The sequence below is a fragment of the Eschrichtius robustus genome, chromosome 4 (genome assembly GCF_028021215.1).
Source record: "Eschrichtius robustus isolate mEscRob2 chromosome 4, mEscRob2.pri, whole genome shotgun sequence".
In the NCBI taxonomy this organism is placed as follows: domain Eukaryota; kingdom Metazoa; phylum Chordata; class Mammalia; order Artiodactyla; family Eschrichtiidae; genus Eschrichtius; species Eschrichtius robustus.
Window position 1 is genome coordinate 48,111,174 of NC_090827.1, and position 24,741 is coordinate 48,135,914.

Below are 24,741 nucleotides of genomic sequence, written 5' to 3' on the forward strand. Positions count from 1 at the left end.
AAGCAGCAGATGGAAGCTGTGGTAAGTTCATGGCATTCCTTAAATGTTACATCCAAGCATCTAGGTTTTATTCTCAAGCTAGCATTTCCCAGAATGTGTTCTGGAATACTGATATACATTCTTCACTATTAACAGGGTGAGATGGGTGTTCCCTTTTTAAAAAAAGTTTAGGGAACACTGTATTCTATATTTCTTTCAATTGGTTGAATATTAGTAAGGTTTAGCACACTGCTTGTAGAAATACCTATTGAAATTTAACACAGCATTTTCACAACTTATAGAATAGTTTATTTTGAAGAGAGTATTGTTATCCTGTAAGAAGCAAATCTAGAAAATATCACTGTAGGAGGAAACACTGAGGAATCTCAATAAGTGTAGTATTTTGCTCTGAAGAGTGTTTTTTGAAGATAATTCTAGTGGCAGTGAATTGGTGAGGCAAGACTGGAGAGCAGCTGGAATACAGCTGGTGTGAGAGGACAAAGACATGAACGGACCAAGGGACTGACATGGGATAAAAGTGGAAACCATAAGACATAGTGGATATCAACAGAAATGCATTGTTTCTATTGATATCACTAAAAAATCCATCACTAAAAACAATACTGAGGTTTCTAACTCAGGTTAGTGGGATGTTGGCAATGCCACCATATAGTTAGAATAGAAGGGAAGGCAGCTGTGGTGGTGGAGGATGCACAGAGGTCTGTGATCAAAGAATATATTTATTTAATATATAATATTCTCTTATGTAAAATTCATACTTTCTCATGGGCAAAATTCTAAGCAAATATTAAAAAGTGAATCTTACCTATGGATTCTTTTTTCCCTTCTAAATTTACTTAAGTCATTCCCTGGTTCTACTTACCCACAAGGCCTATATGTGAATACAATGTAACTCTCTTCATCCCCTCTTTCAATGAAAGTCACGCATGTGTGCTTTTCCCAGTGCCTCATGGCCTGCTTGAACATGGCTCGCTGGCTGCCTGGAAAAATGGCATGACATTAATAAAACAATGGGCTCTTCCATCCCAGGTCTGGCTGCACAGGTCAGACACCACCTCTATCATCAACCAAAGAATACTAGCTCCAAGCACTGCAGTGAGCCACTCTTGAGAGTGGGCACTGCCTTCATAATCAGTAGGCTTGAGCTTACTGTCTCTACAAGTATGTGTGTACAAGGCTCCGTAAACAAGACATACATTATTCCTGTCAGCTGAAATCAGCTTCCAGATTTAATAGGTACATTTGAAATTCAATTTAAAAACCAGAATAGTTCTTTAGATTCTTAGAACTCAAGACTAAATATATTTTTAAATTTCAAGACACCCTAACTGACAACTCAGGTGAATGGAATATTTCTCGTGTTTCATTTAATACTATGTTTTATATGTTAGTATTCTTTAAAAATATACACTTAATCTATATGATAATTATTAATTCTTTATCAAAATAGACCCTCTGGGAATATCTTACCAGTGAAGTTGCCTCCTATAACGTAAGGAATAACACCTCCAGGCCATACTCTTTCAGTTCTTGATGTAGCAGCTCTGGGAACTCGATTTTTCTCATTTTGCCCTGAGAATTTTAGAGGTACTTTTTCCTTAACTGTGTTGTTTTGCTCCAAGCCTGCAGTGACATTTAAAACATTCTGTGAAACAGAAGTCCTTGGTCAGAGAATCATTTACCTCTTAAAGGACAAGGTGAAATGTCTTATTTACACATTTATATAAATATGCCTGAAGTCAAAATGCATTAAAGAAAAACTTCATTTATATTACATACTTGAAAAAAGTGTTAAAATATTTAAGTAGTTCATGTCAAAATACTATTTCCTAATGCTCTATGAACAAATTTTGATGAATTTCCATACAACAGCCCACAGTGGACAGAAGTCAGATAGACTTTGTAAGCCACAGAAAAATTCTTTTGTTTTCTACTTTACTAGAACACTAAGAAATTCACCACTAGAATTAAAAAGACATTGTTTAAAAAGTCCTATGATGTTCAAAACCTTTCTTACTCCTGCTAAATCCCTAGTCCTTTAAATCAGAATTGATATTCTGTAGTACAGCTTAAAATTGTGAATATTACACTGTAGAGATAGTAAATGAAATAGAATAAGACAGATATGGTCTCAGATTCTGGGACAATGGGCTATCTCTATTTCAATTTCCTCAGGATTCATATCCACGCAACAGAAAAGATTTAGAGAGCAGTACACAAGGTGAACAGGCCAACATAAAATGCAGTCTATTGTGGAAGAGCTTTCAAGTCTGCAGTCACTGACTTTTCTTGGTGACCCTTCATAATTTTTTTGTTACTGTTTTATTTTTCCTACATTTTCATGATTATTTTTTCTTATTTGCATATCATTGTTGATACAAATAGTTTACCACTTACATACACTTCAGACACAACGAACACTGAATGTATGCGCCCTATGCCTGTGTTCCTAACATGTCTAACCTTTTAATATCCTGGAGCAAAGTATCTTCACTTTGGAAAATTAATCCTTAAAAGTAGGCACTTTAAAATATTTAATTAGTATTGATCAATTGAAGAGATGTTAGGATATGAACTTTGAACAGAAGACTTGAAAAAGAAACTCTAAAATCTACAAATAGTGATTAATAAATTCAATACTTTAAATATTAACTAATCATTAAGCCAGAAGGCAGTTTCTCTGAATGTTTTCCTATATATATTTTTGGAAGGGTAAAACATATTTTCAATTATTTTTTAATCTAATTAATCAGTTTGACAATTTACTTTAAGTGGATTTTATTTCAAAAGAAACAGCCATGATATTTTTCCATTTGACTAAAACTGATGTAGCTCCATGCTTGATAAAAATACCAATCTACTGGAAATAAATACCAACAATAAAATAAACACCTAATACATTTTTTTATTAAAGAGAAGCTGAAAATCAGCTAAAATATTTCAAATGTCCCCAATTAAGTTCTAAAAAACTTACGTTGGATATCAACTAACAAAATAACAATGAATAAAGGACTCTTTCTCAGCATATATCCTTTCCATAATTTGCAGCTTAATGGCAAACAGAACTGCTATGAGTATAATATTCACTGTACATCAAGTGTCTGAAACTTTAAACATTGATATACCAGAGCCAATTCTTCTTATCCTGTCTATAAGTTGGTAGAGGGCCCCTCGTTTCTTTGACATACCATGGTCTCCAAATCCACCTTAAAGAGTAAAAGAAAATAGTAAGTTAACTTCACTGTAAATTAAAGTTCTTGTAAATAAGCAATAGTAATAGGCTACATTGATTTCTCTTTGGACATCTCTTTTTATGTGGTCTTAAAGTAATGAATACCCATAAATCTTGGAAGAGGGTAAAAATTCTACAATAACAAATTTTAGTAACTAAAACTAAGGGGGTAAGAGAAATTAAGAGAGCAATCTCAATGACTTTATTTGGACATCATGGCAATTGAGTCATCTATCGATAATCTGAAACATTTTTCTTCACTGTGACCTTGACATCACATAGTATTATATAGGATGACAGCAAGTTGTTCTGCCCTGTTGAGTGCATTCCAGCTATTTTCCCAATACAAACTAAATATTTTCAGATGGCAAACCAGCAAATGGAAATAAAAACGTTAGAAGAGCATAGGTATGTAAATTCTCAATGCAACAGGGAAAAAAAGCAAGTGTATAGTGCAACTTTTGCCCCAAAGCTTGGATAAATTTTGAGATATTTCTAATAGCATATGACATTTTATAATGTATTCAAATAAATTTTGAAAATTAGTTTCTATAATTTATAAAAACCAATAACAAAAATTTAAAAAAATTCACAAGGTGAGAATCCAAAAGGATGTCCAGCTGCAAAATACATTGGTATGTTATGCAATTTGCAAAATTTATAAAGGGGATATAAAGAACTTTATAGCTCAAAATGTAGAGGAGAGGGTGACGTAAGGAAATATGTCTTCTTGCAATTTTAAGAACAAAGTCATATCAGAAAACAGATCATTTGACGAAAATCCAAATCTTCTGATTCTCATTCCAGGGCTTTAACAAAATGCTCTCCCAGTTTTTATCTCCTATTTTGCCTTCTCCTTGAATCTTTGATAGAAAAATACAAAGAGGTATCATTGAGCAAACAATTAATTTGATCACTAATGATATCAGAACAAGTGGTTCATGAGCCTGTGGGCTAAGACAATGAAAGAGGACCAGAAATTCATGCAAACCACAAACTGTTCTTGCATGGAAATAGTTTGAACTATTTCCTTCCAATATTTTTTCCCCTTTGAAATTAATACTGAAACTTAATTACCTAGATTGAAGCTAATAACAAACAAAAACAATAATAAAAATTATTAATATATAAGCCTCTTATAGGAAATATCTATTAAGTCCTTATAAGGCAAATAAGTTAGAGTGCTTGTTCACTAATAATCTGCTTAATTATGTGAATTACATGGTCACATTTTTGCTGTGCCCCTTGAGAAAAATTTTTGAAATTTTTTCATTGAATATTTTAGAAAGATGAGGTAATACTTAAATGCATTCATTCCTAAGCAGTTACAACAAACATTTTTAAAGGATAGTAAAAATGTATTTGAAATGACCATTACCTAACAATTATATTGCATATTAGGTAGGTCTGAAACACATATAAATATGTATAGAAGGAGGCTAATTATGAGGAAAAAAGAAATATCTTAGTTAATATTAAGGTAATTATAAGCATAAGAATAATTATAGGCTAGGAGAAACATTTCAAGACTCTCAAAGTCAATAATGTTTTAATAATTTTGAATAATTTTTATAGCAATATAAATAAAATTCTGTGTAGATAGTTCATTGAAATAGAAAAAAGGAAAATTCATAGTATGTGTTTATTTCTCATATATTCTAAAATTTTTAAAATAAAAATATACAAACCTAATAAATATTTATGAGAAAGACAATACATTTTGAAATAAGAAAATAAATATAGTCAATTCAGCACAAACTAACAAGAAAGGGAAAAGTTAGAGTAAGAAAAAACTAAAATATAGAATTCTTTATGATGCTTGAAATTCAACTGAATAGTATAAATTACTTTGAAACATGTACCTTTCACATATATATTTACAATATGATTTTTATAATTGATAGTATAATTGTTTTATGCTATTTATCTAAATAATGATATTTTATTTCCAAATGTTACTATTTCAGAGCTTAACTATAAATGAAATGACAAAATTACATAGTATTAAAATGTTCTGAATCACAGAAAATGAATGTCTCCAGTGCAAAGAGAGGACAATGGGTTAAATAAATGACCTGAATAAAGCTTGAATCTAATGAAAATCTTAATAAAAATTGAGAATGTAATGTGATAAATTTAAGATTTTGCTGAGTTATACCATTGCTCTCTTGTTCCAAATCCGTTATCTCTGTGACAGTGTTAAGTGTGAGATAATGGTTGGAGTCTGTCAATAAACATACCTATAGGAATATACTATCTGCGATTACACTGCAAAGCAGTATCCCTCATATATTTGATGTATGTTTCAGAAAAGACTCACTATAAATAAAAAGGCTAAAGCATATTATTTTTAAGTACTGTATTATTTAAGTTTTATTACCTTACATAAATTTCTTATATGTAATAATATTTTGATTATGTACAATAATGTCTTTATTCTTAAAAGGGCATGTTAACCTATTTAATATTGAAAAGCTATGTTGTTGGTAATTAACTTCAAAATATTTTATACATACTTATACATGTATGCATGCACACACACATACAGAGAGCAAATATGGTAAACTGAACAACTGCTGAATCTTCAAGGTGTATGGGTGTTGCTTGCATTATCCTATCCACTTTTAGATATCTTTGAAACATGTCATAATAAAAAGCTGCGAAAAAGTAAATTGGGCAAAGAGAGATGTTAATTCACAGTAAAAAGTCTTAAGACTAAAATATATTTGTCTGCTAGATACCACAAAGGAACTATATGTTTTATTTTCCATAGAATACAAGAAGAAAGTAAAAATAGCATTGGACAGAAGGAGAGATTCAATGAAATCAAAAAGCATGCCACTGAATAAATGTTTTAGCTATAACTACAAAAAGAAATTTTACATTTTTAACCTTGCAATTTTTCTCCAAAATAAAATACAGAATAAAAATTGTATCAAGATAATATAAAATAATTTTTAAATTTTAGTACAGATATTTTTAAATGAGGACCCAAATGTCTTTTAAAATATTACAAGTCTCATATAGGCATAATTCAAATATGTTCAAACAGTTGAAATTGAAATTTTCTTCCAGGTTTTCACAAAAATTATAAAAATAGATAGATAATTTTTCTAAATAAGTTTGTATATAATTACTCTAAGAATAATTTACTTTTTGCATCTCAATATCCAAAAAGGAGGCAACTGAATATAATGTTCAAGACTATGAAATTTAACCTTCCTCAGAATTGAATTTTGGTCCTGACTCAGTCATTTCCTGGCTATGTGACAATAAGAAAACTACATAACCTTGTAAATCTCCATCTCCTCACTTGTAAATCACAATAAGCATCTACCTTCATGGGGTCATTATGAGGATTCAAAGAGTTAACACCTGCAAAGTACTTAAACCAGGCCCAGTACATGGTACATGGTAAACACTACAACATCTTTGTTAAATACATTAATTAATAAAATTAAAACTATGAATAAAACTTAAATTTCTAAATAGGCTCATTCATATCAAGAAAATCAAAGTGATCACTGGAACATCAAAAATGATCCAAAGAGTATTTTAGCATTTCAAGAGTATATTTTCTTCTAAATGAATGCAAACTGAATCAAATAATCAACTGTACCTGTGGTATATCCAAATTTTCCAAAGGGTTTCTGTGTAAGGTCAATTGTCCTATCAATTTGAAAGATATTTAAGTCTTCATCGTCTAAGGCAATGTCACCCCAAAACACAGCTAAAAAAGAAAATTTCAATTAAAATATAAATTATTTAAGAGCAAAAATCGATGCAAACAAAGCTAATTAGAAAAATGTTGCTAAAAAATGTGGAAATGTGGTCCCTAAAGATGTAGAGATATTTCAGAAAGTAAGTGTAACTGAACCTACTGGACCTGTTACAGTGTAATATAAGCCACCTGTGAAAGGACGTGACCCACTTTTTTTACTTTGATGTTTGAGGGGAGAGGGAGAAAGTTATTTCTTTGAATGAAGTGGCCTCAGATTTATGGGGTGGGGGTGGGGTTCTAAGGGAAGAAAACTCAGCAATCATGGCTAATTTGCAAATAAATTAAAATCTGATAAGAATGTCTATATTTACAGTGGATGTCTGAGATCAGCAGGTCTTCACTGACAGGTAGAAGAAGAGGTAGTAGCAACTAAACTGTGTGCTATGATAGTTTCATAAAGTGAGGTTCAATTGAGACAAAAGAATATTGTGCTGTTATAACAACTCATTCATCACATTTTTATACAGTTATAATGCACTTTCTCTAAAGATGACTTTGCCTCTGAGTCTCTATAAAATGTATAAATAAAGTCAATTTTTATTTAGGCAATGACCAGGTGCTGACCTTTCATCATTAATGACAAATAAGACACTGCCCATATTTTTAGGAGCGTCAAAATCATTACCCTGATCCTGGAAACACTCTATCTTTTATACCCAGCAGTTTATGCTACTTAATAAAGCAAAGCTCTATAAACCATTGTGAATGTATTTAAACCAGTAAGTGAATTCTCTTTTAAGGTCAGAAATATACATTTGCATAACAAAAATGGCCTCCTTGTTTATTTGAGCCCAAAAGTATCCCTTTGTACTATCAGATGTCAAAATATAATAACTTTAGGAAATGTAGCAAATTTAAGAGAGAGAGTAAATTAATCATGAAATGGTAAAACATTGACAAATGCCTTGGAAATTCTGGGATATTTGTTTCTTGATACAGGTTTACAAATTTGCTTTTTAAATTTTTTCTTCAGATTTTTCTTCTGTAAAACCAAAAAGGAGGGGAGGAATTTACATTAAAAAATTTAGAGAGAATCCTACTCAATATATTGTAATCACCTATAAGGTAAAAGAATCTGAAAAAGTGTATATATATATATATATATATATATATATATATATATATATATATAACTGTATCACCATGCTGTACACCTGAAACTAACACAACATTGTAAATCAACTATATTTCAATTTAAAAAAGTGAAAAAAATTTAGAAAATGACAAAATCCATCCTTTTCAAATCACTTTTACTAAATTCAAACCTTAATATGTATGAATTTTAGCTATAAAAACTAATTAATAAAATTAGTTTTAAGTCATAAACTTCAATCCTGAAAGCTATACAATGCTTTAGGCTTTGATCAAAGGTTTATCATATAAAATTATATACTTAGTTTAGTTCGCTTATACAAAACTGACATGAGATAAGAAGAGGTTTATTTATGTGTAAATCTAGAAAGGAAGAAAACAGAAATTAGTTCAAGATGCGTTATCAGTTCAACATATGAAAAAATCTTCATTAGAATTAGAATTCGCTCATCAACCCCTCTCTTCTGCCCTACTGTCGATGGAATGGCAGTCTGTAGAAGTTATGCTTACAATCTTTTGATATCAGGGATGAAGAAGTCTGTAGAAGAGTTAATAGTGCTGACTAAGAAGTTGGTCTTGATGACTGAAATTGAATCCAGATTCTAATCAGTTTCATACACATGCAGCAGAAACTGCTAAGTCTCCACCATCCCTAAAGCCAGACATCCTAACAAATAGATGGCCTACCTAAATAAAATATCTTCCAATTATATAAAGGCTTGTTCGTTTTCATAAATAAATTTTGCACTCTTTTTTTTTCAAGATTTTTCACTATTCTAAGGTAAATACAAGTTTGCTAGTTATTTAAATCTTCTATCATGTGTATTTACTATGCACATAGTTGTGAGCACTGACTGGCAGTGACTCTCTCAGTCTGCCTCTTCCTTCCCTAGTTCTGGGGGACAGTTAGGGACACTAAAAAAGTGCTTCTCTTTTATTTTTCCAGGAATCACAGCAAATCTGGTAAAAATGCAGGCTCTGATTTAGTAGGTCTGGGGAGAGGTCTCAGATCTACATTTTTAACAAGCTCCCATTACTACAAATAATTATCATTGTCATTATCTTTATTAGAACCATTTTTTTCTCCAACAATAAATTTTACTTCTCTCTGAATCAGCTGGTTGACTTGAAAGCTTAAGCATTCAACCAAATAAAGTGTATTTCATCTGTACTACATTTATATAATAAAGGTAGTAGTAAAATAAAACTCAAATGTGTTTTAGATTTTTATTTTCTTGTAGTGACTTTTCACATGCAATAGGATTCATGTCTTGATGGATTATATCAAACTAAGATCAGCAGTCCAGGTTGATATAACACTTCACAGAAGAAAAAAAATTATTTCTGGAATAAGAATGGCATAAGACCAGATGATTCTCGAAGGAGACAAAACTGCTCTGGAGTACATAGCCTATTTTTTATTTATTGTTATTCTTTTTCTAACTAATAGCCTCAGTAGTTTTGCAGTTCTGAATCCGCCATGAATTGCTTCAGGAGCAATAGTGAGTGACTAAGCCAATTCGTATATGTGTAGACTTGATGTACTGTAGGCCATATATACCTTTAAATCTTGATATTGTCTACAGCAACAAAAAATAGACATCTTAGAATTTTCAACCTATCACATAGTTTAAAATGCACAATTTCTTTTTTGCACACATTTGAAGGTTTCCTTAATTCACCTTCTACTTTAGTCTAAGTGACTTATTTCTACATGTTAAATATTTACTTATGCATTGGCATAGCAGCTGGAAGATGACAAGTTATATTAATATGTATTTAGAATTTGCATTGTAATCCAACATATATTTTTTATATAGGTTCCAAGATATTTGTAATTCTCAAGTCCATATTGGAGCTTTTTGTTTTTCTTTCTATATGGTATTTTCTATTTATTTTACATCAAAAAACAAAAATTAAAGGGAAATACTTTTAAAACTATAAATTATCAGGCTTCCCTGGTGGTACAGTGTTAAAAATCCACCTGCCAATGCAGGGGACACGGGTTCAAGCCCTGGCCCAGGAAGATCCCACATGCTGTGGAGCAACTAAGCCCATGCGCCACAGCTACTAAGCCTGAGCTCTAGAGCCCGTGAGCTACAACTACTGAGCCCACATGCCACAACTACTGAAGCCCACGTGCCTAGAGCCCGTGCTCCACAACAAGAGAAGCCACGACAATGAGAAGCCCGCGCACCACCAACCTGCCGCAAGTAGAGAAAGCCCGAGCGCAGCAACGAAGACCCAACACAGCCAAAAATAAACAAATTAATTAATTAATTTAAAAAACTATAAATTATCAGTCATTAGCCCCATTTAATACAGTGATTTGAGTTTACTGATATCAGATACAGAAGCAATATAGGAAACTGGTTATAAATTACGATACTAGGGAAATGTTCAGTGCAATTAGAATATTTACTATCTGTTTGGAATTCTGCTCAGATTCCAGTCAAAAAATGGGGATGTAGCTAACCAATAGGCCAAAATAAAATGTCAAAAATAACAATTTTGAAACTACATGGAAAACCACAGATTTTGTTTTTCCCCAAAGGCTATTTGCATTCATTGTACTACAAAAAATTTTTTTTAATCAGAGACCAAAAAACAACAAAAAAAGACAGGGTGCTTTTACTGCACATTTTATAAAAGAATATATGGTGAAAATAAGCCATCCAAGGTTGTGATTCCCTATACTCTAAATGATGTCTCTTCCACCCACATCCCGATTCCCCAGTGATCTATAGTCCTGCAATTTTGAAGCTGGGGTCCAGGGACCAGCTTTAAGGACACTTCAAGCCTGTGATTTCCTAAAAGCTGTATGCAAAAAATATGTATGAGTTTGTAAACACAGTCACCACATGTTTTCCAGAGAAGAGGTCCATAGTAGATTACCAAAAGGGGTCACACAAAGTAAAGAACCTCTACTTTTGCAAAAAGCAGAGCCTTTCAATGCACTCAGGAGAAAATACTTACAAACTAAATATTCTCAAGGAAACGAATATATTTTCTTGATAGTTGATGACTACTTGGGAGTACACTGTAGTAGACAAGATGACAGAGCTCCTCAGGCATTTCTTACAGAAAGCCCCCCCAGGAAGCTCCTCTCCCCAGCTAACCCTTAGGGGTCTCACCCGCCTCCATGTCCTGCCTGTCTTTCCAACACACAAGATTTCATAACATGCTTTCGATTGTCTGATTCCTCAACCTAAGTTTAAAAATACTGACCACAGGAAGGATGTGTTGCTCATCTTTAAACACTCACTGCCAGAGTGCCTGACATAAAGTAGTCCTCAGTATATGTTATGAGGCACAAAAAATGTGAATGAGTAAATGAATTGGGGTATAGTTGTATATAAGAAAAATGAGGCTAGGCATGCGACATAATTCACAAATTTGCCTTATGACCCCAAATACTAGGTGTTCAACCATTCCAAAGAATATTTCAAATCCTTTCAAGCTAGAGGGAATTATTGTTGTATATTTTAAAATAAAAAACAATTAAAAGGTAGCTGTCTTTCTTTTTATTCCAATAGCATATATTATTAAGTGTAGTTATGGGAAGTGTATCATTTTTTCCTAAACATCACAATGATGTGCTCAGGAAATACATGACTGAACTAACAGATCAGTTATATTGAGACATATAGGATTTGAGAGATAACTTAAAGATTCAACAATAGCCAAGAGGATTTGCTTATCACACTTTTTCAGTTTAAACTTTATGCTGTTATTGATGTTGGATTTAGGGAGGAAGATGATGTCATGTGAAGGCCTGACAAAGCTACTTTGGCTACTGTAGGCTAAAATAAAGGCCTAGGGAAAATCTCCTCAGACAAGGGCAACAGCGAAGGCTTAAAAGTCAACTATTTTTACATGATTGATTGACAACCACTAAGCAAATTCCCAAGGAAAAGTAAGATTTAGCAAAAGTTCCAATATATATATTTTGGAGACAACGTTACCTTATTTAAAAGAGGAAATAGTTTTCTGGTGGCATTTCATATTCACAGAATAAATTTTTTCCCCAAAATGACAAACATGAAAGTTACTTTAAGTTCCAAGTTTGGGAAACAATTATCTAACATTTTAAAAGTTCTTGATACAATACTAAAATAAATGAAGATATATTTTTACATAGATTCTCAGAAATGATCTTCAAAAATAAAAGGGTAAGAAATGTTTCATGTAGTACATTTCTTTCTTAAATTTCTAATAATAAGAAAGGATTTGTAGTCCAGTTATTTTGTGGTTGTTCATAAAAAAATCATATGCAATGCTTTATTTAAAATATTTCATAGGGTTTTTTCAAGATCTGCATTATAACTTCTACCATAAACTATCACATAAACTGAACAAAATCATCCAATCTACAAAAAGTGTGATGTGGTGAAGTATAAATGATGAGTTAAATAAAATGGTTTACTCATCTTTCTCCAATAAACTGGATTGAAAGGTGCTTCTGGATAATATGACTCTCATCTGCCGCCTTAAAACAAGATGCCTCTATGTACCAAGGGCAGGTTTTCTGGAGGAAGGGGGTGTGGTACAGTATAAAAAGCTAACTGTTTGGGCCATTATTTTTAAAAAAAAGCTGTCCAAACATACTCCAAATTTAGAGGTTGCTTCAAAGAACACAAAACTGCTGCTCGAGTTAAACACAGTTTTGATTATTTCTTGAATCAGGAAACAAAATACAGTCTCAGCACAAAATCATATGTTCAATCTGAAATGCAAAACAAATAAACATATGCATATACATGTACATATATACCATGCAAGGAATATTCCTCCAGAATATGGAGACATTTGATAATAATTTTTCAGTATATTAATGAGTTTCAAGATAAATCTAGATTGATCAATAGATTCTGAACACAGAACAGAAGCAGCAATTTATCTTTTTTAAATCTTTTTTTCCCTGTTTTAATGCACTTTAACAATATGGATGTGATTAAATACTAAATTTTCAAATAATTGTATCTTTCTTTTTAAGTAAGAAAACCAAATTTTTCCCACAAAAAATGATCCATCAAAATACCGTGTCAATCTGCATTTATAACCCACAATGCCTATGGATAGGGTTCCTCAGGACATTTTAAAAATGTCAACCACATCACAAATACTCATTTTGAACTCTTTGACTCAAAAGAAAAAACACTGACAGAAAAGTACTTTGATCAAGAAATGTAAAAATAAATATTGAAACTTATTTTGCGTATGGCCTAATATTTTCTGTCACAAGCTTTAAAAAAAATGGTTTATTGTAGCTCATAAGTTTTTAAAAACTGCCATTCTTATACTGCTCAAATAATGAATATATAATCAACCACTACCAAGATTTGGTTTATTTATATTTCCCATGTCTCCTCCGTCTTATAACAATTGAGCTGTTTTTTCTTCCCTTAGGCTTGAGTTTTTTCTTCCCTTAGGAAGTTTGTCTACAAACTGTGGCCAGTGTAGGAGTCACCCTGATACTTCTTTTTAAATTAATTTACATTTTTAAATTAATTGGTTTATTTTCTAAATATTGACCTTAGCTCTTGGAGTAAATCTTGATGCCTTCCTGGAAGTAAGGTCATTCATGAAAATGCTATTTTCTATATTCTAGCTATGTTTTACCCATTGGCTGGTCAACTCTTCACAAAAACAGAAGAACCTTTTTTCTCACTTTTTCCATTTTTATTAGTCTATTGTTATAATAGGTTAAGAGAGAAAATGTTATATTCCAACCTTTCTGACCATTACTCATCTTTGTAAAAGATTTCCTCTAGGGCACAAGTCAAAGGTTGGAGTCTTTTTTCTTTGCTTAATTTATGCCATTGCACAGACCTCAAGTCAACATGTGCTCAGTGAAATAGCCTTTACAAAATTTAAAAGCTCATTAACATCCTAAAAACTTGACTCCACATACTGTTTTCTATTCCTTCTCTTCATAGTCTCAGAGACCTTCAACAATTGAAAGGATAATTAAATGGAACTTTATTCACACCAAAACAAGCAAAAAATAGAAATATCTGTGAAATATCCTTGGTCAATATTATTTTGAACTTTGTAAAAGTTCCATAAAGTGTCAGTAACTTATATTGATATTAAATGTATGGTGCTTAATGTTAATAAAGCACCCTCATCAATATTATTCCAATTGAGCCTTAGAAAATTCTAGGATATAGATTCATATTACTAACCTGTCAATAGAATTTACTTTTTAAAAAACTTACCATCTCTTATTGCCCATTATATTATACTATCTCCCTTTATTTGATTTGGGAGTTTATTGGCACTAACTTCAGGTAATTTTTTAGAGAAAAAAGATTCTGAGTCAGAAGCACTGTCTGTCTAAAAATTTCAATTTGAGATAATGCTGGTGCCCCATATGAACCACTTGATGGTCTCATATGGCAAATGAAGAGAAGAGGTGTTTTTCTTTTTGGATGGGGAGGAACAAGGATGGACTGCATTGGCATATGGAGATGATGTACTTCACTGACAATTGGAAATGATCTACCAAAAAAATAGTATTTTAGTAGTACTACTAAAAAAAAAAGGAGTTCATCATAGCTGGCGTGCTGGAAGGAAAGAAAACACCAAAGACTCTGCTTATTATCTAGTTGCAATATTAATATTACTAAATAATCTGCCAGTAATGTTTCAAGTCTGGTTATAGATAATAAATTAGAAGGAAATAGATGCTGAAATGTAAAATGAAATGCATGCATATTACATAAATAAAATCTTTATAAATACCAGAAAAATCATTATTTAAATTTCAATATTAAATAATTATGCCATTATTTCAATTTAAATATTTAGAACTGGCATAAGTCTTAGCTAATAGATATAAATTGGAAAACTGGTCATAAAATCCTCCAGTTTCTCTGTAGCAATAGTGATGAGTTATTTTTAAAAAGAGAATAACTTAGAAGCTAAATAAACTACCAAATGTGTATCATGAGCAAAAATTATATATTTAATATTGAGCAAAATAATACAGTTGGAAAAAATCTATTACTTAAATAAAGTCACTGTAGTCTTATAAAACAAACCAATGTCTGAAAAATGTAAAGAAAGGTCATAAATAAACCTGTATTTTTAATATCCCCACATATTTAATTTCTTTGACATCATGTTTTAAATTATTTTGTTTAAGTGTATCCCTTAACTACTTATTGTGGATATAGGTGATTTTACTACTTTTGTCTTTTAACCTTCCTTTTAGCTTTATAAGGGGTTGATATACTACATTTGCCATATATTTGTTTTAACCAGTGAGATTTTTCCTTTTTGTAATGTTCACACTTTATTTCAACAACATAAAATAAGCATGTATATGATTTCATGGAGATTAAACAACATGCTACTAAAAAACTAATGGATCAAAGATGAAATCAAAGAGGAAATTAAAAAATACCTTGAGACAAATGACAAAGAACACACACACCATACAAAATCTATGGGATGCAGCAAAAGCAGTTAGTACAGGGAAGTTCATAGCGATACAGGCCTTTTTCAAAAAACAAGAAAAATCTCAAATAAACAATCTAACTTAAAAGAGTTAGAAAAAGAAGAACAAACAAACCCTAAAGTGAGCAGAAGGAAGGAAATAAAAGATCACAGAGGATATAAATAAAATAGAGATTTAAAAAAATAGAAAAAATTGATAGACACTTTCCAGGATGGCGGAGGAATAAGAGGACATGGAGTACATCTCTCCCCACAAATAGATCAAGAATACATCTACAGGCCTTCCCTGCAGTGGTTAAGAATCCACCTGTCAATGCAGGGGACACGAGTTCGAGCCCTGGTCCGGGAAGATCCCACATGCCGTGGAGCAACTAAGCCTGTGTGCCACAACTACTGAGCCTGTGCTCTAGAGCCCACGAGCCACAACTACTGAGCCACATGCTGCAACTACTGAAGCCCATGCACCTAGAGCCCGTGCTCTGCAACAAGAGAAGCCACCGCAATGAAAACCCCGTGCACCGTGATGAAGAGTAGTCCCCGCTCGCTGCAACTAGGGAAAGCCCACCTGCAGCAATGGAGAAACAACGCAGCCAAAAATAAATAAATAAAATTTATTAAAAAAAAAAAAGAATACATCTACAAATGGAACAATTCTCACAGAGTACCTGCTAAATACTAGCAGACAATTTTGAACACCTAAAAGAACAAGAAAGATCCCCATGTAACCAGGTAGGAGGAAAGAAAGAAGAAGGGAAAAGGAACAGGAGAGGAAGCAGGATGGGACCTACACTCCTGGTGGGGAGTTTCCCTCATCTGGGGAAACCCCCTCACCAGTGGGAAATCAGCTGTCACAGAAGGGGAGTTTTGGGGGCTTGGAGGAGAACCCAGCAACTGGTCTGTGGCAGGCAGGATAGAGTGGGACCTACACAGATGGTCCATGCCACAGCCCTGTGTGCCCCAGCCTGAGATGGGTGTCTGCTGGTGTGCACGGGGGCTGGGTGCTGGGATGTGTGGTTTGGAGAGCAGACCCAGGGAGGGGACTGCTGTTGGCTGTGAAAAGAAAGCCTGAGGGGACAGGAGCACTATGGAGGGCCCCCACAGGAGCTGGTTCGTATGCCCTTGCCATTGCCTCCTCCACCCCCTCCCACCTGGGTGGCCTGCTCTCCGTGATCACTGCCTCGGCTCCTTCTTGCCTGATGGGCTCCCATGTGGTCTAGCAACCTCTAAAGCAGACTCCATTGGGCAGGACACACACAGAGGTGAGGCTAAAACCACAGCTGAGCCCCAGGGGCCATGTGACTAGGGAAGAAGAGCAGAAATCTCTCCTCGCAGCTGTGTGAATCACAGAGTTACACCTCCACTGACGGCTTCCTTGCCTGTGAAACATCTGAAAGGGAACAAGTGCTCCTGCAGATGCGATGGGTCAGGCTTTAGCAGCTGTGGGCTTTGTGGGCACGTAAATGGATTAAATGCTCCAACCAAAAGACATAGACTGGCTGAAAAGATACAAAAACAAGATCCGTATATGTGCTGCCTACAAGAGACCCACTTCAGACCTAGGGACACATACAGACTGAAAGTGAGGGGATGGAAAAAGATATTCCATGCAAATGGAAATCAAAAGAAAGCTGGAGTAGCAATACTCATATCAGACAAAATAGACTTTAAAATAAAGGCTGTTAAAAGAGACAAGGAAAGACACTACATAATGATCAAGAGATCAATCCAAGAAGAAGAGATAAAAATTATAAATATTTATGCACCTAACATAGGAGCACCTCAATACATAAGGCAACTGCTAATAGGCATAAAAGGGGAAATCAACAGTACCACAATAATATCGGGGGATTTTAACACCCCACTTACACCAATGGACACATCATCCAGACAGAAAATTAGTAAGGAAACACAAGCCTTAAATGACACATTAGACCAGCTAGACATAATTGATATTTATAGGACATTCCATCTGAAAACAGCAGAATACACTTTCTTCTCAAGGGCACATGGAACATTCTCCAGGGTAGATCACATCTTGGGCCACAAACCAAGCCTTGGTAAATGTAAGAAAATTGAAATCTTATCAAGCATCTTTTCTGACCACAACACTATGAGATTAGAAATCAAACACAGGAAATAACTAAAAACCCCAAACACATGGAGGCTAAACAATATGTTACTAAATAATCAATGGATTACTGAAATAAATGGGAAATCAAAAAATACCTAGAGACAAATTACATTAAAACATGATGATCCAAAACTATGGAATGCAGCAAAAGCAGTTCTAAGAGGGAAGTTTATAGCAATACAATCTTACCTCAAGAAACAAGACAAATCTCAAATAAACAACCTTAGCTTATACCTAAAGCAACTAAAGTAAGAAGAACAAACAAAACCTAAAGTAGGTAGAAGGAAAGAAATCATGAGGATCAGACCAGAAATAAATGAAATAGAGATGAAGAAAACAGCAGCAAATATCAATGAAACTAAAAGCTTTTTCTCTGAGAAGATAAAGAAAATTGATAAACGTTTAGCCAGACTCATCAAAAAAAAAAAGGGGAGGACTCAAATCAATAAAATTAAAAAATGAAAAAGGAGAAGTTACAGTGGACCCCAAAGAAATACAAAGCATCATAAGAGACTACTACAAGCAACTTTATGTCCAAAAATGGACAACCTAGAAGAAATGAACAAATTCTTAGAAAGGTACAACCTTCCTAGACTGAACCAAGAAGAAATAAAAAATATGAGCAGACTAATCACAAGTACTGAAATTTAAACTGTGATTAAAAATCTTCCAACAAACAAAAGTCCAGGACCAGATGGTGTCACAGGTGAATTCTATCAAATATTTAGAGAAGAGATATAATGTATACTTCTGAAACTTTTCCAAAAATTGCAGAGGAAGGAACAATTACAAGCTCATTCTACGAAGCCACCATCACCTTGATACCAAAATTAGAGAAAGATATCACAAAAAAAGTAAACTATAGGCCAATATCACTGATGAACATAGATGCAAATACCACCAACAAAAAACTAGCAAACCAAATCCAACAACACATTAAAAGGATCATATAGCGTGATCAAGTGGGATTTATCGCAGGGATGCAAGGATTCCTAAATATATGCAAATCAATCAATGTGATACACCACATGAAAAACTGAAGAATAAAAACCATATGATCATCTCAATAGATGCAGAAAAAGCTTTTGACAAAATTCAGCACCCATTTATGATAAAAACTCTCCAGAAAGTGGGCATAGAGGGAACCTACCTCAACATAATAAACGACATATATGACAAACCCACAGCAAACCTCATTCTCAATGGTGAAAAACTGAAAGCATTTCCTCAGAGATCAGGAACAAGACAAGGATGTCCACTCTCACCACTATAATTCAACATAGTTTTGGAAGCCTTTGCCATGGCAATCAGAGAAGAAAAAGAAACAAAAGGAGTCCAAATTGGAAAAGAAGAAATAAAACTGTCACTGTTTGCAGATGACATGATACTATACAGAGAAAATTGTAAAGATGCTACCAAAAATCTACTAGAGCTCATAAATGAATTTAGTAAAGTTGCAAGATACAAAATTAACACACAGAAATCTCTTGCATTCCTATACACTAACAACAAAAGATCATAAAGAGAAATTAGGGAAACAATTCCATTTAACATCACATCAAAAATAATGAAATACCTAGGAATAAACCTACCTAAGGAGACAAAATACCTGTATTCAGAAAACTACAAGATACTGATGAAAGAAATCAAAGATGACACAAACAGATGGCAAGATATACCATGTTCTTGAATTGGAAGAATCAATATTGTGAAAATGACTATACTACCCAAAGCAATCTACAGATCCAGTGCAATCCCTATCAAATTACCAATGGCATTTTTCACAGAATTAGAACAAAAAATTGCACAACTTGTATGGAAACACAAAAGACACTGAATACCCAAAGCAATCTTGAGAAAGAAAAATGGAGCTGGGGGAATCAGGCTCCCTGACTTCAGACTATACTACCAAGCTACAGTCATCAAAACAGTATGGTACTGGCACAAAAACAGAAATATAGATCAATGGAACAGGATAGAAAGCCCAGAGATAAACCTATGTACCTATGGTCACCTAATCTATGACAAAGGAGGCAAGAATATACAATGGAGAAAAGACAGTCTCTTCAACAAGTGGTGCTGGGAAAACTGGACATGTAAAAGAATGAAATTAGAACACTCCCTAACACCATACACAAAAATAAACTCAAAATGGAATAAAGACCTCAATGTAAGACTGGATACTATCAAACTCTTAGAGGAAAACATAGGCAGAACACTCTCTGACATAAATTACAGCAAGATCTTTTTTGACCCACCTCCTAGAGTAAAGAAAATAAAAACAAAAATAGACAAATAGGATGAAATTCAACTTAAAGGCTTTTGCTTTTAAGGAAACCATAAACAAAATGAAAGGAGAACTCTTAGAATGGAAGAAAATATTTGAAAATGAAGCAACAAACAAGGGATTAATCTCCAAAATATACAAATAGCTCATGCAGCTCAATATCAAAAAAAAAAAAAAAAATGTGAGTAAGGTCTAAATAGATATTTCTCCAAAATGACATACAGATGGCCAAAAAGCACATGAAAAGATGCTCAACATCACAAATTATTAGAGAAATGCAAATCAAAGCTACAATGAAGTATCACCTCACAACACTCAGAATGGCCATCATCAAAAATCTACACACAATAAATGCTGGAGAGGGTATGGAGAAAAGCGAACCCTTCTACATTGTTGGTGGGAATATAAATTGGTACAGCTACTATGGAAAACAGTACAGAGCTTACCTAAAAACTAAAAATAGAGCTACGATATGATCCAACAGTCTCACTCCTGGGCATATATCCAGAGAAAACTATAATTCAAAAAGATACATGCACCCCAATGTTCATTGCAGCAGTATTTACAATAGCCAGGACATGGAAGCAACCTAAATGTCCATCAACAGAGGAATGGATAAAGAAGAACTGGTACATATATATAATGGAATATTACTCAACTACTAAAAAGAACAAAATAATGCCATTTGCAGCAACAAGGATGGACCTAGAGATTATCATATTGAGTGAAGTAAGTCAGACAGAGAAAGACAAATATCATACGATATTGCTTATATGTGGAATCTTAAAAAAAGGTACAAATGAACTTATCTAAAAAACAGAAATGGAGTCACAGATGTAGAAAACAAACTTATGGTTACCAGGGGTAAAGTGAGGGAGGGATAAATTGGGAGATTGGGATTGACATATACACACTACTATGTAGTGATTGGAATGCGTGAACCCCTCAGGGAGGGGGGATCTGAGGTGGTGATAGAGGAGAGCGTGTCGCCCAGGCAGGAGGGAGATAGTGGAGGAGGTGATGACGGGGGCGCGTGAGCCTGCTCCAGTGGGAGCCCTCCTTACTGCCCGTGGAGGCAGGAACCAGAGGGTGAGAAGAGATGCTGCAATGGTGGCTCCACATTTTGTGTGTCCCCATGGTGGTCCGGGCTTCCTCCATGAGCATTCCTGATAGTGGAGCTCCTCACTCCTGTCCTCTCAGGCTGTCTCCTCACAGCCAACAGCAGTCCCCTCCCTGGGTCTGCTCTCCAAACCCCACATTCCAGCACCCAGCCCCCTTGCACACTGGTGGACACCTATCTCAGGCTGGGGAACACAGGGCTGTGGCATGGACCATCTGTGTAGGTCTCACTCTGTGCCGCCTGTCACAGACCGTTGCTGGGCTCTCCTCCAAGCCCCAGAAATTCCCCTTCTGTCCCAGCTGATCTCTCCACCAGTGAGGGGGCTTCCCCAGATGTGGGAACCTCTCCTCACCTTCAGCTCCCTGCAAGGGGCACATGTCCATCCTGCTTCCTCTCCTCTCCCTTTTCCCTTCTTTCTTTCAGCCTGCCTGGTTAGATGGGGATCCTTCTTGTCGTTTTAGATGTCTGAGGTCCTCTGCTAATGTTCAGCAAGTGCTCTGTAAGAATTGCTCCATTTGTAGATGTATTTTTTTTTAAGTCTTTATTGAATCTGTTACAATACTGCTTCTGTTTTACATTTTTTGTTTTATTTTGGCCCTGAGGCATGTGGGATCTTAGCTCCCTGACCAGGGATCGAACACACATGCTCTGCATTGGAAGGCAAAGTCTTAACCACTGGACCAGCAGGTAATCCCCTTTAGATGTATTCCTGATGCATTTGTGGGGAGAGATGAACTCCACATCCTCCTACTTCTCCACCATCTTGAGGATCTCTAAAGAGAAGCCTTGTAATATTTTACTGCTAACTATGCTTTTAGCTAAAGGGTTATGGCAGATACTTTATTAGGTCAAAGAAGCCTCTTATGTTCCTATCTTGAATTTTAGCATTTTGATTTACAAAAGAGATTGGCCCATAATATTTTTCTCTTATTTTCACCTGTCTAGATTTAGAATCAAAGTTATAGTAACCCCCTAAAATGAGCTGGAAGACATTATTTCTTTTCTAGTTACTCAGACAACTTGTGTAAGAGTGGGATTATTTATTCCTTAAACAGTTGGTAGGAATGATCTGTACCCATGTCTGAGCATGGTATTACATTTAAGGGCATATGTTTTTTCTAAATAGTAGCCTAGTTGTTTCCTCACTCCACTGCTTCTATAAATATGGAGGAGATTGGGAGATGGGTACCATTACTAGAGTCTTTTCCATGTTTTTTTTTAATTTATTGAACTATATTTACTTATAATATTATATCAGTTTCAAGTATACAACAGTAATTTGATATTTTTATAGATTACACACAATACAAAGTTATTATAAAATATTAACTATATTCTGTGCTGTGTATTACATCCCAATGACTTACTTATTTTGTAACTGGTAGTTTGTACTTCCTAATTCCTTCATCTCTTTAGCCCCTTCTCCCATCCCTCTCCACTACTTTGTTCTCTGTATCTGTGAGTCTCTTTCTGCTTTGTTATATTTGTTCATTTGTTTTGTTTTTAGATTCCACACATAACTGACAATATACAGTATTTATCTTTCTCTGTCTGATATTTCACTAAGCATAATATTCTCCAGGTCCATCCATATTGTTACAAATGGCAGAATTTTATTCTTTTTTATGACAGAGTAGTATTTCAGTGTGTGTGTGTGTGTGTGTGTATATATATATATATATATACACACACACACATACAGACAGACAATGTATATATGTGCACACATATATATAAGATATATACTATATCTTCTTTATCCATTCATCTGGTGATGGGCACTTAGGTTGTTTCCATATCTTGGCTATTGTAAATAATGCTGCTATGTCTATGGTATTTTTTAGAGGATGCTTTGATAAGCTCCTGAGATCCCACCTCTTGTTTGAAGAATTTATTCCCAGATCCTGGAAAGGTTGTTGACCGAAAAACTTCAGCTATCAGTCCCTTTGGCTGAAGACTTACGCCATCCATAGCCAAACCCATCTTGTGTAGGTAGCCAGCATCCAATAACTGGTAGAGGAGAGTACATAAGGGTGTAGCCCCACCTCAACACAACTTGGGACATCTCTGATGAGTCATCCTAGCATCAGAGCTCTAGATTTGTCTGGGACCTCCATTGAGACTACATTATAGGACAATATCTTCCTTTGCCCATCTTGCTCCCTTCCCTTCCTTTCACAAGTGGTGCTCCCCACAGGAATCATCCCTGATAAAGCCCTACATGTTAATGTCCATCATCAAGTCTGCTTCCCAAGCAACCCAACCTGTGACACTTGGTGCCAATATTGGTACACATAAGCACACACTAAAATGAGATCTTGGCAAGGGAGATTTTTGGCTGGCAATGAGAACTTCATCACTGGTTGTAAGTAGAACACAAATAGCCTCTGGTGTAAGATAACAGTATAATTGTTAAATTTTTCTCCTGTAGTGATGGTAGACCATATAAGGGAATGCTAGTGTAATGTATCAGGTTTTGTGCAATACAGGGGAAATAGTAACTCTAAGGACAGCAAATTAGGCGGCTAATGCTAAACGCCATTGATGTTTGTTAAATGTTAACAAAAGACTGAGAACAATTAATTAGTAATTAAAAGCTATGGGTGAAAACCAGAAAGCCTCCTCAGTAGCATATAAATATGCTCTTGTCTCCTACAGCTTGATGGCAGAGAACAATTAAAGATGAGGTCCAGGACCAAGTCCCAAGAGTTATAGAGTTCTAAGGAAGGGCTATCCTCCTGATCTCAGCAGGTCAACTATAGCAAAGTTATGTTCTTCTCGGTAAAAAGTAGTACCCTGACACAAATGAAGAAATATGAGTTGATGCACCTGAAAATCTTGAGCTTCCAGATCTCTCTGAAACCTCTGAGTCTGAAGAAGTGGCCTACTCCATCCTATGAAGTACTAGTGTTCTCCCCTTATTTAAAGATGATGCAGTGACCCTACCCTGAAAGATAAAAATGCTCCCCTCAAGATCTGCCCTCACCTCCCTTTCTGACCTCTAAACTAATAATAACTGGGATTAAATCACAAAATAAGTTGACCAGAATGAGTTCGGCCTAAAATGGAAGGCAAGAGACTGTATCCAAAAGTATCTACAGAACCTAGCTGACTTGTACCTGGAGGAGCCGAGAGTACAAAAGGACTCAAATCTAAGGTGGCACATGAAGTTATACAAGAGAGAGTTTATTCATTTGGAAATGCTATCCTGGGATACAGGTTTTAATACCCTTGAAAGGACACCAGAAGATAATATAAACATGCTCTTAGCACTGACCTACCTTAAGTAAGAGAGAAATGCCAAAATTGTAAATGCCAGAGGGATTAAAAGGCTCAGAGAAGTAAGTATGAGTGAATGGACATATTATGTTCAGCCAGAAAACCCACCAGATAACTATACTACACAGCAGGACCCTGAAGATATACCATTTACCAAAGACATAAGGAACACAATGGTGCAAGAGCCAACATCAGTAAGAAGTGATAATCCTCTGAAAGCCAAGACTGATGGCAGAAGATGGTGTTAACAGAACTGGGCTTGCTGACAATAATGGGTATGATAGAATCCCCCCAAAATAGAAGTCATAAGATAAAGCTCAATTAACATAAGCAATTACCACAAGCCAGGTAGAGG

At 34.6% G+C, this 24,741-nt stretch overlaps 1 protein-coding gene across 1 annotated transcript in view; it reads right to left on the minus strand.

Moving 5' to 3' along the window:
• Positions 1-24,741, minus strand: part of TLL1 (tolloid like 1) — a 220,235-nt gene that overhangs the window by 106,524 nt on the left and 88,970 nt on the right. The window contains exons 2-5 of the mRNA XM_068542094.1: positions 6,852-6,962; positions 3,126-3,206; positions 1,471-1,623; positions 863-980 (exon numbers count right to left, since the gene is read on the minus strand). Coding sequence (XP_068398195.1) covers positions 863-980; positions 1,471-1,623; positions 3,126-3,206; positions 6,852-6,962 — 463 coding nt within the window. The remainder of the gene's footprint in view (positions 1-862; positions 981-1,470; positions 1,624-3,125; positions 3,207-6,851; positions 6,963-24,741) is intronic.